The 16,981-nt window shown below is 41.1% G+C and overlaps 1 protein-coding gene across 1 annotated transcript; it reads left to right on the top strand.

The window, feature by feature from the left end:
• Positions 1-7,789: 7,789 nt before the first annotated feature.
• On the top strand, positions 7,790-16,558 carry LOC103716596 (nucleolin-like). The gene is made up of 13 exons (XM_008804646.4): positions 7,790-7,876; positions 8,010-8,284; positions 8,366-9,135; positions 9,483-9,572; positions 9,670-9,912; positions 10,035-10,256; positions 12,457-12,571; positions 12,653-12,823; positions 12,897-13,090; positions 13,171-13,261; positions 13,371-13,420; positions 13,507-13,575; positions 13,674-16,558. The coding sequence occupies exons 2-12, from the start codon at positions 8,029-8,031 to the stop codon at positions 13,570-13,572; spliced, it is 2,268 nt and encodes a 755-aa protein (XP_008802868.2). The 5' UTR covers positions 7,790-7,876; positions 8,010-8,028; the 3' UTR covers positions 13,573-13,575; positions 13,674-16,558.
• Positions 16,559-16,981: the final 423 nt, after the last annotated feature.

Below are 16,981 nucleotides of genomic sequence, written 5' to 3'. Positions count from 1 at the left end.
ATCTTCCTAATGATCGCCTAGCAGTCAAAAATTTTTTACAGTGAGATTATGTTAAACTAGCATATTATAACATTTTCTATGACAGTGACATTCTTAACTACCCCTTTCCTTAGGCATGGTTATTCTATTGTTTAACCTAAGGCTCTGATACCACTAGATGTCACGCCCCGGACCCGGATCCGTGACACGGCCGTGCTATTGCCGACTATCGCCCACAGTAGCACGCAGCCTCATACAGGGGTAACAGGTAGCCAAAAGGATTCAAACTTATATATATATATTAAAAGTTTTGCAGTACAACCTTCAAGTTTGAAACCAAAAATACAGAACTTCTATGCTATTCAAATGTACAAAAGTATATAAGCTTCTCCAAAAATACGAAGCTCTGTAACAAAATAAAAACATATCTGGTGGCGATCAGTGATGAGGATCTGAAAGAAAACGAAGCATAAACAGATGTGAGCTACACGGCTCAGTAAGTAATCCTGCATAATCCTACCGGATCAACCAGTAGGCTAAACATGTAAATCAGGGTTTGAGAAGCTGACATGCATGTTTATCTAATAATCATCATGGCATAATATGTATGCAATTTAAACAAAGCAGTAGTGCAAATCACAAAATTTTCATAATATATGCATATGAAACCGTGCCCCCGGCATGCCGTGGTCCTTTTTCTCTCGGATGCTACTGCGAAGTCAGACTCGACCACTGGCAGGGCCAGCTCAGTTACTATTCAGCCACTGGCGGGGCAGGCTCAGTTACTATTCAGCCACTGGCGGGGCAAGCGCAGTTACTATTCAGCCACTGGCGGGGCAGGCCCAATTCCAATTCAGCCACTGGCGGGGCAGGCTCAGTTACTATTCAGCCACTGGCGGCTCAGTCATTCTCAGTAGCATCTTTGAGCCCATTATAGTGCCTCTGGGCTAGCTAAGACTTTATAAACTTACATGCATGATTAAAATATCAGTATCATCATATCGCATACATAGCCATAGCTTTTGGGTTCATGCAAGTTACTTAAACATTGTAACATATCAAGCATGAAACATATATACTTAAAAGAAATGCTGAGGAAACATTAATAACATGACATGATCCAAAACAGGATTAGAACAGGTTACTTACAGCAATTCGTTATCCAAAGTCTTGGTGGCAAATCGTTGATTCCTAAAACCACATTATAGGAATCATATTATTCTCTATTTATTATAGAATTTGGTTCATCTTATCATGGACTTGCTTGGGTCCCAACCAAGGATCTTGGCCCATTTTAATTTAGCCAATTTGAAGCCTTTGGTGTTCATTTAAAGACATTTGGGTCCATATGGTTAATTGGGCTTTTTAATGACAGGGTTGGGCCTGATTTAAACTAAGTCCAGCCTCTTTCAGCCAATTAGGCCCTCTGCCAATTTAATTAGCTTGGACTGGGCCTGATTTACAATTAATTGGGCCTGCTGGGATTACTATTGCATAAATGGGGGTTCAGCCTCAGCCCAATTGGGTTTAATTTAACCCATTTAACTCGATTGGGCTTGAATCAATCCTTCATCGGACTCACCCAAATCGAATTAAAGGATTTAGGCCTAACGGGTTTCGGATCCGGACTCGGATCCGACCCGCTGGGCAGACCCGTTAAGGGCCCTTTCCAGGTGGTTCCAGAGGCTTCCGCCTTTTTTCGTGCGGCCCTCTCTCTTCTTCGGCTTCTCCATCTCCCATCCGCCCGGCCCCCTCCTCCTTCCGCCTTCACCGAACCCTCCCCGGCCTCCTCCTCTCCCGGTGCCTTTCTCCTTTTTCCCTCGCCGCCTTCCGGTTCTTCCCCTCCTCTCGCAGGCGGCCGGGGAGGCGAGGCTCCCGATCCACCAGCCCGGAGAGGTGCAACTCTTTCGGGGCGGCGGCGGTGGGAGGCCGGCTCTTCCCTCTTCTTCGAAGTGGTGCCGGAGGAGAGGAGAAGAGCTGGGAGGTGGGTTCGAGGCCGATCTCCTCCGGGAGGACTTCACCGGCTCCGACCACGGCGAGGTAAGGCCGTGGTCCGAGGTAAGTACCCCCCCCTTTTTTTTGTCTTTCTTCTTCTTCTGTTTCCTTCTTCCCCCTTTTTCCTTTTTCTTGTGGGAGTCTCGCCACCACCTCTCGCCGGCGGAGAGGCGGAGGCGGAGGCTGGCGGCCTTGGGGGCCGCATTGGTCGCCGGCGTGGCCAGAACCGGCGGCCCCCCTGGCTGCCCCTCTGCCCTAGGGCGGCAGCGGCCAGGGACTGTCACCCCGTAGGCCGAGTCCGGTTGGGCTCGGCCCGGGTGGCAGCCGGGCCTGGGCTTGGGTTTCCTTGGTCCGGCCCGCGGCCCGTGGGTCCAGCCCGTGGCCCGTGGGTCTGGCCTAGGGTTTTGTTGTTTTCTTCTTCTTGCCCGATCTTCCTCCTTGTGCCGGTGTGCTCCCCTCTGTTCCATGAATGGAACAGAGAGGAGAACACCCCCACCGAGGGGTTTCCTCCCCTCTTCTCTCGCTTTAGTCTACTGGCAGTGTGCTTACCTTGACTTGGCTGGGTGGAGTCGGGCAGTGACCCTTTCTCGGCAAGTTCCCTCCTTCTTCCCTTGGGGCTGCGGGGCACCTTCCACCTCCAGCTCCAGGATCTAGCTCTCTGGTACCGAATATCAGAGGGTTAGAAGCTTAAGAGGGTATATCCAAGATTAGGGTTAGCAGGGCTTAGGTCTATAAAAACTAAGCTTGTGATTTGACCCCAAGGAGAGGTGGCATCCTCTCCTTGCTCAGGGCTTCGGGAGCCACCAGCTACCCCCCCCCCTTCAGGCCAGCTCGAGGCCCAGCTGCCGAGGAGGAGGGAGGTGGCGGGCTCCGGTTGTGCATGCCTGTAGGGGTCTCCCCGTTGGCCATCTGTGATCCTGTCTTTTCAGCCCTCAGGCGGGAGATTATGGCCATCTTGGGCCAGCTAACCCATCCCTGGCCCAATACTATTCAACTGGGCCCTACAGTATTGGGCCCAGTCTGTATTGGCCCCGGACATTACAAACTGAGTTAACCATTTCTTGCATGTTGAATGCGTCGAATATGTTCTTGCATTATTGGATCAAATTCTGCAATCGTTTCAATAAAACTTAGAAAATTTCCGTTATTGCTTTGATAGATCTTTTCATTCTTTCCTCGAAATGCTAAATTATTTTTTGCAAGATTTTTTACGACAGCAATAATTCTAAATAGAACTTTTTTCCAATGATCCTTCTCTTGGTTTATTTGTTCTTGGAGACTTTTATCAATTGTATTATTTTTTAGCAATCTCACTTCTAAATCAATCTACCTATTCATGCTAATGATATGTTCATTAGTTGTTTCATGACTTTTAAGCTTGATACCTAGATTTTTCCAATCCCTACTTCCTTCATTGACTAATTGACTCGTGCTAGGCTTGGAATCAAATAATTTACAGCAAAAACAATATATTCTATCCAAATCTTTCGAATACACTAACCATTTTCTATCATGTTTTTCACCATTAGGTAACTTACGAATATAATATATCGTAGAAAAGTGTCTATTGTTTTCATCCTTAGGAAAATAAAAATCATAATCCCTAATTGGACCTCTTTCTACTATTAGATCTCTAAATTTTGTATCAATCATTTTCCATTGACCAGGATCATATAAATTTGTAGGAATAGAATTAGTTTCACAATCTTTTTCCTTATTTATCTTATCTCCATCTGATTCTCCATTGTGTTCTTCACTAGATATTGTTTCACTAGCAATCTCATTTTTTAACTCTATTTCGGGTGCCTGTTCTATTGCTAATTCTTGAGTTGAATTTGATGTTGTGTTATGTTTGTTTGTAACAACAAATCTATCTAGAGCTCCTTTTTGAGATTGTATGAGTTTATCGATTTTTCTTTTTCTTTTGAGTTTTTCATACCCACAGTCATATTTTCTATTAGACATTTTAATCTATAAATAATATTATCAAACTAAGCAATTAAAAAAATACCACAAACAAATCAAAATATAAAAAAGTTAAAAATGATAAAACTTAATTGTGTCAAGAAAAACAAACTCGGGTTCCGACAAGTAGTGCCGAACTTAATTGTGCCGAGAAGAAGTGGAATAGTTCCGAACTCGACGGCGAGAAGAGGCCGAATAGTGCCAAACCGCTGAAGTAGTGAAGTCACAACCAATCTACAATTGGACCAAAAAATAACCAATTCTAAATTAATTACTTGACTAAATAAAAATTAATTAGACAAAAAATTAATTAATAAACTAAGTAATACAGTTACTTACTAACTCACCTGCCTCACAGGCTCACACTCACAGTGAACCGCGATTCGCCGAACCGGGGGTCCGGGATCAGTGGGAACCGGGATCAGTGGGAACAGGGGAGGAGGTCGGGAGGTGGGACCGACCGTGGCAGGAGGTCGGGACTCGGGCGTCGGGAACCGGGAAGTCGGGAACCCCGAGGAAGCCGGAGCGGCGGAGGAGCTGAGGAGAGGACGGGGTCACGGGAGGAGGTCTGAGGCTCGGAGCGGCGGAGGATCGTGGGTGGGGGCCCTCCCTGGGCCGGGACTCGGGAGTCGAGACTCGGGAGGAGGTCGGAGACTCGGAAGTCGGAAGAGCCGAGGTGGAAGTCGGAGACTCGGAGTCGGAACTCGGAGGTCGGGAGCCGGGAGGCCTCGCCGCCTCGGTCGCCGCGGAGCCCGGAGGTCGGAGGAGCCGAGGACGGCGACTCGGAGTGGACGAGGAGAGGACGGGAGGCCGGAGACTCGAAGCTGAGGAGGCCGAAGCTCAGAGCCGAGGAGGAGGCTGCACGGACGCACGGTGGACCAGAGCTCGGAGCTCGAAGGCCGGAGCTCGGAGGCTCAGAGCCGAGGACGGCGACGTCGGCGAGGAGAGCTGAAGAGGACAGAAGGTTTTTTGCCGTTTTGCCCTCGCCGCTCTGCAAGCCGATTCTGCCGAGAACCGGAGAAGGTTCCGGCATTAAAAAGGCAGGCCGCAGGCGGCAGATGGGCAGAGAAGGGGGGAGAGAAGGGGGGAGCCGGGGAGGAAATGCCCGTTGGACTTGGCCGTTGCGTTGCCCGTTGCTTGTCGACGACTCGACCGCTCGACGCCTCGACGTTGCCGGTTGCCCGCCCGTTGCTTGTCGACGACTCGACGTTGGCCGAAGGGACGCACTGCAGGCTGTAGGCTTGTAGCGGCGTACGGGCGGAGCCCGGTAGCCGTCGCCCGTCGCCAGTCCGTCTGCCAGACCGCAGACGCTTCACATCCGTGATCCGTCGCCGCCTAACTACTGCAGTACTGCCCAAACCCACTCCCCGTCTGCCATAGCGCCATTATAGAGCAATTAAAAAAAAAAAAAACCGTGGCTGGGTGGGGGCCTTCCCTGGGCCGGGGGCCTTAGGCGACCGCCTCGGTCGCTTAAGGCTCGAGCCGGCACTGCTAAGGATTCATATCTATTCAAATCTAATCACAAACACCACGATTGGCCCATGGTCAGCCCCAATGGATCCATGCTGCAGTGTCCCCTAGTCCACATAGGTTATAGGCCGGGTCCGCTCTGATACTATTTGTAACAACCCAGGACCTCACCCAAAATAGCTAGCTAGAAGGTATTATTTGGGTTCCTTGATCCTGTATAAGTATCCAAGATCTACCCAGCGAATAACCGATGTGGGACTAAACACACGCCCGCACGGGTCCGCACAATGACCATTGGAAAATAATGACTGTGTGGATCTGTCTTTATTTCCTCGCACAAATTCCATCTCTTCGTCCAGCTACCATAATCAAGAATCCACCTAAAGGGAATTATATATCTAGAATATTGTTGAAATGGTTGAAGAGGAGAGGGAAAAGTATGGCCAATAGAAAAATGGAGAAAGATGTCATGTTTGGTTGGAGTTTTCAAAGAAGAAAAATGAAAAAGTAGCATTCCCATAGGATTACAATTCCCACATCCTATGAGAAAGAAAAATTTATATGTGACACGAGAAAGTCCATTTCCTACTGGCTGAAAATTGAGATAATTTTTTTTTTTCAAATGTGCTCTTAAACTTTTAGATAGAATGGGATAAGATTTTTCTCTTTATTAAGAGTATAACATGTGTTTTATGCAACTTTCGAGGGAAGTAAATGCTTAACCAAACATAAACTACTCTAGAATGTGTCACTTTTCCATGATCAATCAACTATGCAAAAATCATGTTTCCAAACATCATATATCCAGATATCAGCTTCTCAAAAAAAACATTCTAGCGAGAAAAAATTCTTCATGCGAATCAAACGAGTCTACTTTTAAGTCGTCAATGAATCCAAGATGTCACTATCATTGGAAACGGCTAGTTTCCGTGATTTCAGGTGACGACATCAAGACATCAATTAGCCGAGTTGTTGCTGAGAGTAGTTAATTCGTTAATTTCGTTTTGATGACAAATATGCTTTTTTTTATATATAGTAATAAATCTGCAGGAAGCTTCTCGCTTCCTCCATTTTTAGATTTTTCTTCTTGATACTTTAGATTTTTTTCTTTTTTTGGCTGAGCAATCCTTTGGCTAGGTTTGCTAGATTTCTTTGTAATCTGATGCTTCATGAGAATTATTTATCTAGAAAACTATTTGGGCTCGTTTGGTTCGCGGGAAGTATTTTCCCTCCTAGGAATATGATTCCTGGGAATCAGATTCTTAGGAAGAGGATACCTAGGAAAGTACTTTTGACATGTTTGGTTAACCATGGGAAAGTGACTAATTTCCAAAAAGTGCTTATGTTTGGTTGACCATCCACTTTCCTAGGAAAGTTATGTATAATTCCTATTATGCCCTTAATAAAAATTAGGTCTTTAATGCCTCTTTAATGCCTCTTTAATGCCTCTTTAATGCTGAAGGGTTTTTTTGGGAAAAAATAAAAAAGGAGTGATTCCCACCTCATGGGAAAGTAACTTTCCCATGTTTCTCATGGGAAAGACTTTCCCATGAAATGTGGGAATCATATTCCCATGGGAATACAACTTTTCCATCTCTCTCCTTTGAAAACTCCAACCAAACAAGAGGCATTTCATTACTTTCCCGTTGACCACACTTTCCCTCTTCGTTTTCCTGCGAACCAAACGAGCCCTTTATGGAGGAAAATAAATTTTATCATGTTTGGTTGGTGGAAACATTACTTCAAAAAATAACATCAAAAAAAAATTACTACGTTTGGTTAGAGATAATCTTATATGAGAATACCATTAAATTTCCACCAACATCTTTGAATAAACAATCAACTAATAATAATTGTTTTTAGTCTATTTGCTCGCCATATATGGCCTTACTTATATAAATACCAGCTATTTTGAATATTTGAATATATTTACATAAGTTAATAAATATTTTAAATTAAATAAGATATATATTAAAAATTATATTTCTTATTATAAATAAATTTTAATGCATCTTAGTATATAAATAAATATATTAACTATTAATAAATTCTGTGTTTCATTTATTGGTAATTAATAAGTATTTGTCAATTGTTATTATTTATTAATAAATATATTAATAAATATATTATTAAATATATATTAATTATAATATAATTAATATAATATAGATGATGGTATTTTTAGATTACCTTTGTTGGGGAATAAACAAATACCATCTTTTGGATGATATTTATATTATCTTCTCTTCCAATATATATATATATATATATATATATATATATATATATATATATATATATAAGTCATCTTTTATTTTATTTTTTACCCATTTTTTAACCAAATATAATAATCTAACGTGGAATTATTTTTGGATGCCATGTTAGCCCCAACCAAACCGGGCTCTATCTGCTCCCCCGTTCCCTTGCTCTTATTCTCTTCTTCCGATTTAAAGAAGAAGATCTCCAGGTACGGAAAAAAAAATCCTCTCTATCGCTCCCCCCAGTTCTCCTCTTCTCTCTTTCGTCATTCTCAAAAGAAAATTCTTAGATTTGTCATCTCAACAAGTAACTCTCCAAGCGTTCGGTTGCGACTCCGTTAGGGTTTTGTTATCTGGAAGCATGAGGACTCGAAATGCCGACGCTCCCAAATCTGGGCCTGCCAAGAAGACTTCTCCACCCAAGAAAGACTCTTCCGCACCCGCTGCCGCCGATAAAACACCGGAGGCCGCGCCCAAATCCACGCCCAAATCGGGAGGCAAGTCCGCCAAGGGCGCTGCCAAGAAGTCCGCCGCCAAGGCCGCCGCCGCTTCCGCCGCCGCCGCCTCTTCCCCGGCCCCTGTGCCCGCCACGCCCGATGCTAAGCCAGAACCCAAAGGTAGAAGCCCCAGTTCTCTAAACCCTAGGTTTAGGCTGTTGCTGTAGTCCAGGTGTTTGATAATATGTGTCATTGATCCAGTCGAGGAAGTGGCAACTCCGGCCGATGAGAAGAAGCTGGTTTCGGCCGTGAAGTCTCCTCCAGAGAAGAAGGCGAGCGGCAAGGCCAAGTCGCCGTTGGGTGGAAGGGCTGCGGCAGCTGCCCGTAAGGTGGAGGAGGCTGTGGACGAGCCAGCACCACCAAAGGTGGAGGATGCCACGGAAGAGCCACTACCGAAAGCTGAAGAAGATGCGAGGAAGGAGGAGGTGAAGGAGGACGAGGATGCGAAGGCCGAAGCAGTCCCAGATGCGAAGGCCGAAGCAGTCCCATATGCGAAGGCCAAAGCGGTCCTGGATGCCAAGGACGAGCCAGAGAGCAATCCTGTCAGGAATGAGGGAGAAGAGGCTGCGGGAGACCGGCAGATGGAGGAGGAGGGGGAGCCAGAGGGTTTCCAAGAGCCTGTTGAGGAGTTTGTGGGTGGGGAGGAGCAGGCAGCAGGTAGAGAAGGGCAGGAGGCAGTGATGAGGGAAGAAGAGGAAGAAGGTGCACGGATGGAGGAGGACGAACATATTGAGATCTCGGATATGGCTAAGAAGAGGAAGATGAAAAAGGAGCAGGAGATCTTTGTTGGGGGTTTGGACCGTGATGCTGTGGAACAGGATATTAAGAAGGCATTTGAGAAAATTGGGGAGGTTGTTGAGGTCCGGCTCCACAAAGATTTTGCTACCAACAAGAACAAAGGCTTTGCGTTTGTGAAGTTTTCCAGCAAGGAGCTGGCTGCCAAGGCGCTCTCGGAATTGAAAAATCCTATTGTGAGATTTTATTTTTATTCTTGTTTGTTTTGTTCTACGTAGCATTGGTTTTCTTGCTACCTTTTTGCATATGGGAATATAATACTGTAATTAAGTGGAATAGGCAATACAATTAGTTTTTGAGTCTGTAGATATGGTTTGCAGGCCATATAAGTTGAACTACTGCCACATATGGAGCAATATCTGAACCATTTAACCTTTCTGAGTGGCATTTTTGGGAACATAACCGGTGTATAATTATTTTTGTTGATTGTTTAGGAGATTTTGATATCAGAACATGAATATTTTTTTTAGCATTGCTTTTACTCAATATGTTGTTTCATTGATGTAATTGTGTTTGATCTCAGATACGTGGCAAGCGCTGTGGCATTGCACCAAGTGAGGACAATGACACACTATTTTTAGGCAACATCTGCAATACGTGGACAAAGGAAGCTGTATGGTTCGCCACTTTCTATGCAATTTTATATTTAGCAACCACAAGTTATTGTAGAGATGGTGATGATTTTTTATTTTGTTCTTGTGGGATTTTAGATTAGGAGAAAACTCAAGGATTATGGAGTTGATAGGGTTGAGAATATTACTCTTGTTGAGGACACCCAAAACGAAGGTCTGAGTCGGGGATTTGCCTTCCTGGAGTTTTCTTGCCATGAAGATGCAATGCTTGCCTACAAGCGGCTCCAAAAGCCAGATGTTATTTTTGGCCACCCCGAGAGGACTGGCAAAGTGGCTTTTGCCGAGCCATTACGTGAGCCAGATCCAGAAGTTATGGCCCAGGTTTTTTTTTTCTTTTTAACAAATCCATTTTTTGCCCCATTCTTTCCCTTTCACCATGTTTTGCTCTCCATTTTCCAGATGTTGATATATCATGATGTAGCTGTATTTTTTTGGTAATGCAGGTTAAATCAGTGTTTGTTGATGGGCTGCCACCATATTGGGATGAGGATCGAGTCAAAGAGCAGTTTAAAGCGTATGGAGAGATCGAGCGTGTTGTGCTAGCTCGGAATATGTCAACTGCCAGGAGGAAGGATTTCGGATTTGTAAACTTTACAACTCATGAAGCTGCTGTTGCTTGTGTTGAAGGTGTAAATCACACTGAATTGGGTGATTGGAAGTCCAAGGTATCTTTAAACCTGACATGGTTGGATTGGATTATTAACATGGCCATATCAGCACTTAAATTATTATTATTATTATTTTTGTAATTGAATGCAACACAACATTTATAGTCCATGTTGATCTTTTTTCGATCATTCTAGTTGACTTGCATGTTTTGCTATAGAAATCATCAGATGCCGGCAGTTAAAGGAATCATTTCCTTGGACTTATGCCAACTATGAAGTTCTGCTTTTGGTACTTCGAATAATCAATTGTTCTGGTGCACTATTGAATTGATAAATTTTTAAAAATAAGAAGTCATCATCAGAATTCTTTAGAAATCTCAAGTAAACAAGAGGGTGGTGATGTCAAGCTGTTTATGAGCCTTGTTCATGGATATAGTCTTGAATTATCATTATGAAATGGTTTCTAAAGGTTAAAACACAATTTTTTTGTGGATCCCATCCTAATGTGTTCATTGTGAGATGTGAGCATTTAAGGTAATGATCCAAGTTCTAATTGACTCTTATAATCATGTCTAAAAGATTTTATTTGTGAGAATTTTTATTTCTTGGAAGCACTGTTTAGACATTTCCTAAATCTTATAGGTAATAACTCGAAGAACATTATCAAGGTGCTTCCTTTACCAGCCATGTCAACCTTGAAAGATATTGCATGCTTGGCTTGGTTTTATTTAGAGATCCTATCGTTCATGATAGTGTGTGATAATTTGCAAAATTGAGATCTTCAGACAAGACACTGGACAACAGGAGTAAGATTCAATTCATGTACAATGAGAAATTTCCAACCACAAGCATGCTTTCAATTTGATTGCATTTTGTTTGGTATGTAAGTACTTGCCTTGGAGTCGATTTCATGCCCACAGTCTTTTGTTTGGAGTCTTTAGCTTGTCATTCTTTATGGTGGCATAAATAAGAATTTGGATCATCTATGGATACACGAATTGCTTGGCTAGCTTATTATAATATTGTCACTATCTTATCTTTTCTCATCTACTTTGAGTTTATGTTTTGAAGTGATTTAGGGAAATCTTCCTTTGTTAGGTTTTGGGTTTGATCTCCTGAGTTTGATGATTATCACTCTTGTTGAGCTGAATTTATTACATGTCTACTTGGTGGGCTGCGTGTAGAGGTTGGAGAGTGGGAGCTTCCCTTCTGCTGAAACCCTGTTGTTAGAAAGCCCAACTGCCCAAGCCCAAAGGCATTTGGTTCTGGCTTTAGATTTGCCATGTTCTATGTTATCATATCATTAGTGATAGATTGTCTATAGAGAGTCTGGTAATTTGAGTTTTGTTTTGATTTGTTTGGTAGGGAATATGGAGGTTTGCGACCGGAAGCCTTCCACTGAGGAGAGGAAATATCCTAGATTCAGAGGGTGCTCGACGGTTATTTATTTTGATCATTGAATGCTGCCTCGTTGGCTTCTCCATTCTTTTTTTGTCATTTTGTGCATTGTTGCTGCCATTGAATTTCCTCAGAAGATACCATTCTTTTTGACCATTGTTAGTGGTAGCAGTTATAGATCCTCACAAATGATGTTCAGTTCTTGAAGACTGGCCAGTTAGTGTATGCATGCACAAATATGCAACATCTTTACTCTGTCAGATGCAGACGCATAAATGTCTAAGAACATGATCCAATCTAATACATTTACAGGTAGCCCCTCATAGGCTAGGTCTGAATATAGGTAGCAGGTGACATTTTCGTCAAAATTTGGGTAGTGATGTGAAGTTGACTTTGACCAAAGCATTAGACAGTGGTAATAGACGTGATTATATATCCGTGTTCAAATGTTTGCTTCCTCCCACATTTCATGAAACAAGTTATGAAATATATTACTATTTTTTTAAATTACGATTTTTATTATTAGTGATTCAAGCAGACGCCATTTTGCAATATCTTAAGTGACTTTAGTCTTATATTGGCCTACTAATATTTCCTTCTCTTGCCTTTTCTTTTTTAATTGCTTCTATGAGGCATATGTATTAGACATGATTAAAACCAGTGGGTAAGTGTGGCTTCAAACTTCTATGGCTGGTATACCAAAAATTAGAAATGTGGTTTTTTCCTTCCATATTAATATAAAACTTGATATTACTAGAATTAGATATCAGAAAATTATGAATTATGATATCTAATTTTATTACTTCAATTTTGTTTCACATATAGCCAAGGAACTTAACCTCTTTTTATGGTTTTCCAGATGAAAGCAAGAGCTAGACTTGCCAATCCATTACCCAAAACTCAGGCTGTAAAGGGTGGAATGAGTGGTGGTTTTCGCATTGGACACACTGGCATGGGGACTTATTCTAGGTTCGGTAAGTACTAGTTGCCAACTGTTTGAGCTTATGTTTCTTCTTGTACCTTCTATGTTGCTGAAGTTTTTCTTGTGTCAACAGGTAGGGGATTTGGTAGGGGCAGATATGTTTCACATAGGGCAGGCTTTCATGGTAGAAGGGGTTTTAATTTTCGTTGGCGTGGAAGAGGTGGAAGATTTTCTTTTCCACCTGAGGACAATTCTGAAATCCCACCTTCTGAGTTCCATGATAGGAGGCCATTTGGATTTCGAGGTAAGGCACTTGTTTGCTTTGTTTCTTTCAGAGTTAATAGAGTTAAGGGATTATCATGATTTGCTACCAACAGGGGGTAGAGGAGTTTCTACATCAGCAAGGCATGGTGCCTTTGATCGAGGTCGTGGAAGAGCCTTCCCATCCAGAAGGCCACCATATCTACCAGAGGAGGAGTTTGGCGGACCTTTTGGTGCTCGACACCTTGGCGAAGATCCTTACTTTTATGGAGATGTTGGGCATGGTATCAAGCGTTCATTTTCAATGATGGTTGGTATTACATTCTTTTGATGTCTATTTTTGTTGATGTCTGATTCCTGACTGATTGACATGTTACATATTTGGTTCAGGAGCATGATCCTGGTTACTTGGAACCTGTGTCTAGAATACGCCCTCATTTTGATCATCCTGAGCCATTGGCTGGTAGGAGTCACTATCAAGGTACGGATTCTCTGTTCTTTCGAGCAAAGTTGGATTGCACAGTTTTGATGTTACTCCAGGAGGAATTTGTTAATTTTTGCCTGAGTGCCTTATTATCTTTGTTCTCTAGATTCATTGGGAATGGGTGGTCTGTATTCACATGATTATTATGGTTCAGATGTAAGTATATAATTATATTTTTTATACATTTTATTTGGATAAATCTTTTCTGCATGTTACCTTCTTCCCTTTTTTGTATTATACAGTATGGTGGTAGCACATATTCATCTCTTTATGGAGGTGAACGTTCTGGGGGTGGCTACTATTATTAGATGGTAATGCCAGACATTTCATCACAAACTTCCAGTTCCTGTACTGATATCATCTTTGTCCTCTTAATATCTCATTATAATTTTTTTTTTCTTATTGCCAGTAATTTGCAAATGCGGGTATGATGCTGCAGGAGGAAGGGCTTTCTTGATAAGATGATGATCTCAGTTATTCTGTTAGCTATACCTTGAATTGGTTGAACTTTTAGAACTTTTTTGACATCTAGGCTTCCAAGTATACTTTGTTCTAGTTTATTTTCCTTGGAGAAACTATATAGGTTTATGCTGTTTGTATGTGAGTGGTGCTGGATAGCCTATTAATGATGAACTCAATTGGATAGAGTTTCTATTTTTCAATTAACTTTACTCATCAAGTATAAACTCGAAGTCAACTGGGAGATAAAATATATGTTTGGATTAAAGTAATTTGCTCTTTGTTGGTGACATATGTATTTGTCTGTTACTTGGAATGCTGAAGAAAACAAATGGGAAAACCAGTAATTTTGGATTTGTTGCTTTTCTGTTAGAGATGGCAAGGTATATAATGCCCATGGAATTGACTGGATGATGCCATCAGAGATGTGTTCTTGAGTATGAAATGGCATTCATAAAGAGTGCATTTGATTTTATAGTACAAGATAATTTGATGAAACAGCACATGAAGATTATGACTGCAATTTTTTGTGGTTTCCAAGTGGAGAGAGGGGAGTGGTTGTCAATATTATAATTATCGTTGATTCCAGTTTCGTACAAATATTCTAGTAGATATATAAGAGATTGCACTTGCAATTCTTTTCAATGCATTTTTGCTTGTGATGCTTTTATATAAGAGGGATAGAATTAAAGTTGTTAAAGTTGCTCTTCTGGTTCTGGAGCAATTAAAATTCTGTCATCAAGAATGTTACTTGTTCCTTCTGGTGAAAAGTGTATGATCTTGATTAAATTGGAGGATCTCTAAAATATTATCCAATGCCTTTTGCAAGAAAATTGCCTATGCTGTCTCTGTGAGATATCTTTTTTTTTTTGGCCAAACTATATGTTCAAGATTCTCTTCTGACGAAAAAGATTTTAATCTGGGTTGATGGAGATCCAATGGATGTGCCTTTTGGTGTTCTTATTAAGTAATTGCAACATATGTTTGCATAGATTGCGATTGTAATTTGTTTGGTGGATTTGATGATAACCTCTCTTGCAGTTCCATTGACATTTTACTTTTGAGACTTAGTTCTGTGTTCCAAGGAAGCATGAAGTACAGAAATAGTATGGATAAACTCTTGCAACATGTAATACGGCCCTACTTGTTCCCGAGGAGTTGTATCATCATTGATTTGTTCATGCTTTGCAAGCATTGCTGTTGCTGTTGATCCTTAAGACGGGGCCATGAATTTGGTGGTTTTCAGGGTTGATTCTAAATTCATGTATACCATTTTGTGTTGTTTTTAAATTTTTCTTTTAATTTTTAACTGGCCACTAAATGTGACTGGGTGAGTTTATTCTTTGTGCTGCGAGTTGATTGCCTCACATTGTACTGTTGTGGAGTCTAATATTATGGTTCTTCTTGTTTGAATTCCCTTTTTGACGTGGAGCATATGATATCACTGGGATTTAAAAGGTTTTGCTAATGTAATATTGGGCTTTGTAATTCATATAGGAGTGTCAGAATGATACTAATCTGATCATTTTAAAATTGTTATGCTGAAAGAGAGATGATGGGGGTCATCACTACTTCAGAACTCTTAAATGATATGATACATGAACTCTGTTTGGAGACGTTGATCTGCTTCAACATGTTGAGGTCTCTGACTTAGAATGCTCTTTCCAAGACATGATTGGCGATATGATGGGTTTGATAGATGTGATTTTTCATGTTAGATTCGATGTTTCTCTAGTTTTGTTTCCTCTGGAGGTAATTTCAAGTGTAATTTAATATCGATGCCCAACATTGATGTGAAGCTGGGATGCTGGTGAATCTCTTTAAGTTGTGCATGCTGACCAATGTTTTGAATGAAAGTGTGATACTTTTGAAACATGCATCACATATTTCCTTTTTTTGGTTGAATCTTTAGATAAAGAGTTGCATAAGATTTTCTGCTACCAATAATGATACATGGAGCTTCGTGAACCTTATCTTTGCATGCTTCTGCCATTCATGATCTGATGTAATAAGCAACGACAACTCATCCATAACCAAGAAGCTTTGAAACACCAGCTGTTATTTGTGTGATGCTTTGTGCTCCATGTAGCACGCATGCTTTATTTAGATTTCAACTATGAGGATAAAGGAATGGAGGATTATCAAGACCTAGGCTAAGATGGTGCTAATATTTATAATGAATTGATATGAAGTCTTATTAGTAAAGATGATGGACTTCCATGTGGTTACTTTCATATGGTCTAGTGACTCAGTAACTTGTCAAATGATTCATCTCGTCAATCAGTTGTTTTAAATGTTGAAGATCTTAGCATATGAGGAGGTCACCTTGTAGGACAACCATGTAGGTTTAACCATAGAGATGGAGCTGTATCTTAACAGACCTGATTGGGCTACATAAGAATCAGTTAACTCAGAAGTACTTAAAAGTTGTCAAGATCGAAGTGGACTTTGCGTTACTGGATCGGATATAGATATCCTAAATTAAGACAGCAATTTGAAGTTATATTGCATATTTCTATGGGGAAAGACATAACTTTTTTGGGCAGACTGACTCTGTCAACTCAATTTAAATAGTGAAATTTAGAAGTTGTAATTTAGAATACGAGATCACAGCTGATAATGAAATCAACAAATGTAAAGAGTAATCTTGTATGGAATTGTCACACTTAGACGGTACTGGTAGTTGTGGGTTGCAGCATGCCTTTACTGAATTGTTGTCTGAGTACTTTATGGATAGAACAATTCAGTTTAGTCAATATGATGTGGTTAACTTTTTCTCTGGATTGTTAATGCACTGTTTGGTTGCTGATAAAATGAACAAAGGGAAAGAGTAAATCAGCAGAAGAAAAAAATAAAGGAAAATTAGGAGTTTTTTCACTTTTGGCTGAATTAAGAAAATATAAGATGGGGATAAGTTAGCTCAAATTACTTATTTTCTTGTTGTTTTCTCTCAAAATTGTTACATTTTGGAGAAGAAATTATGCCCCTTTGGAATTCTTTTTTCACCTTATTCCTGAAGTTCCCTTTTGGTATAGAATTGTGCAAAAGAAGTTTTCTGTTTAACAAAATTTATTTTCTTTTTTAATTTCTTATCAACCAAATAAATCCTAAAATTATTCTATACATACTGACAATGTATGCAATATCTTGATAGCTTTTTTGGAAATTGAATGCATATTTATATGCCAACATGGTTATGCAACTAAATTTTGCAGTTAGAATCTGAAAAAAAGGTGAAAATTTTCTTTAGGTTCTAAG

The sequence above is a fragment of the Phoenix dactylifera genome, chromosome 5, assembly GCF_009389715.1.
Source record: "Phoenix dactylifera cultivar Barhee BC4 chromosome 5, palm_55x_up_171113_PBpolish2nd_filt_p, whole genome shotgun sequence".
NCBI classification, from domain to species: Eukaryota; Viridiplantae; Streptophyta; class Magnoliopsida; order Arecales; family Arecaceae; genus Phoenix; species Phoenix dactylifera.
This window is presented reverse-complemented; position numbering and strand designations above follow the sequence as displayed.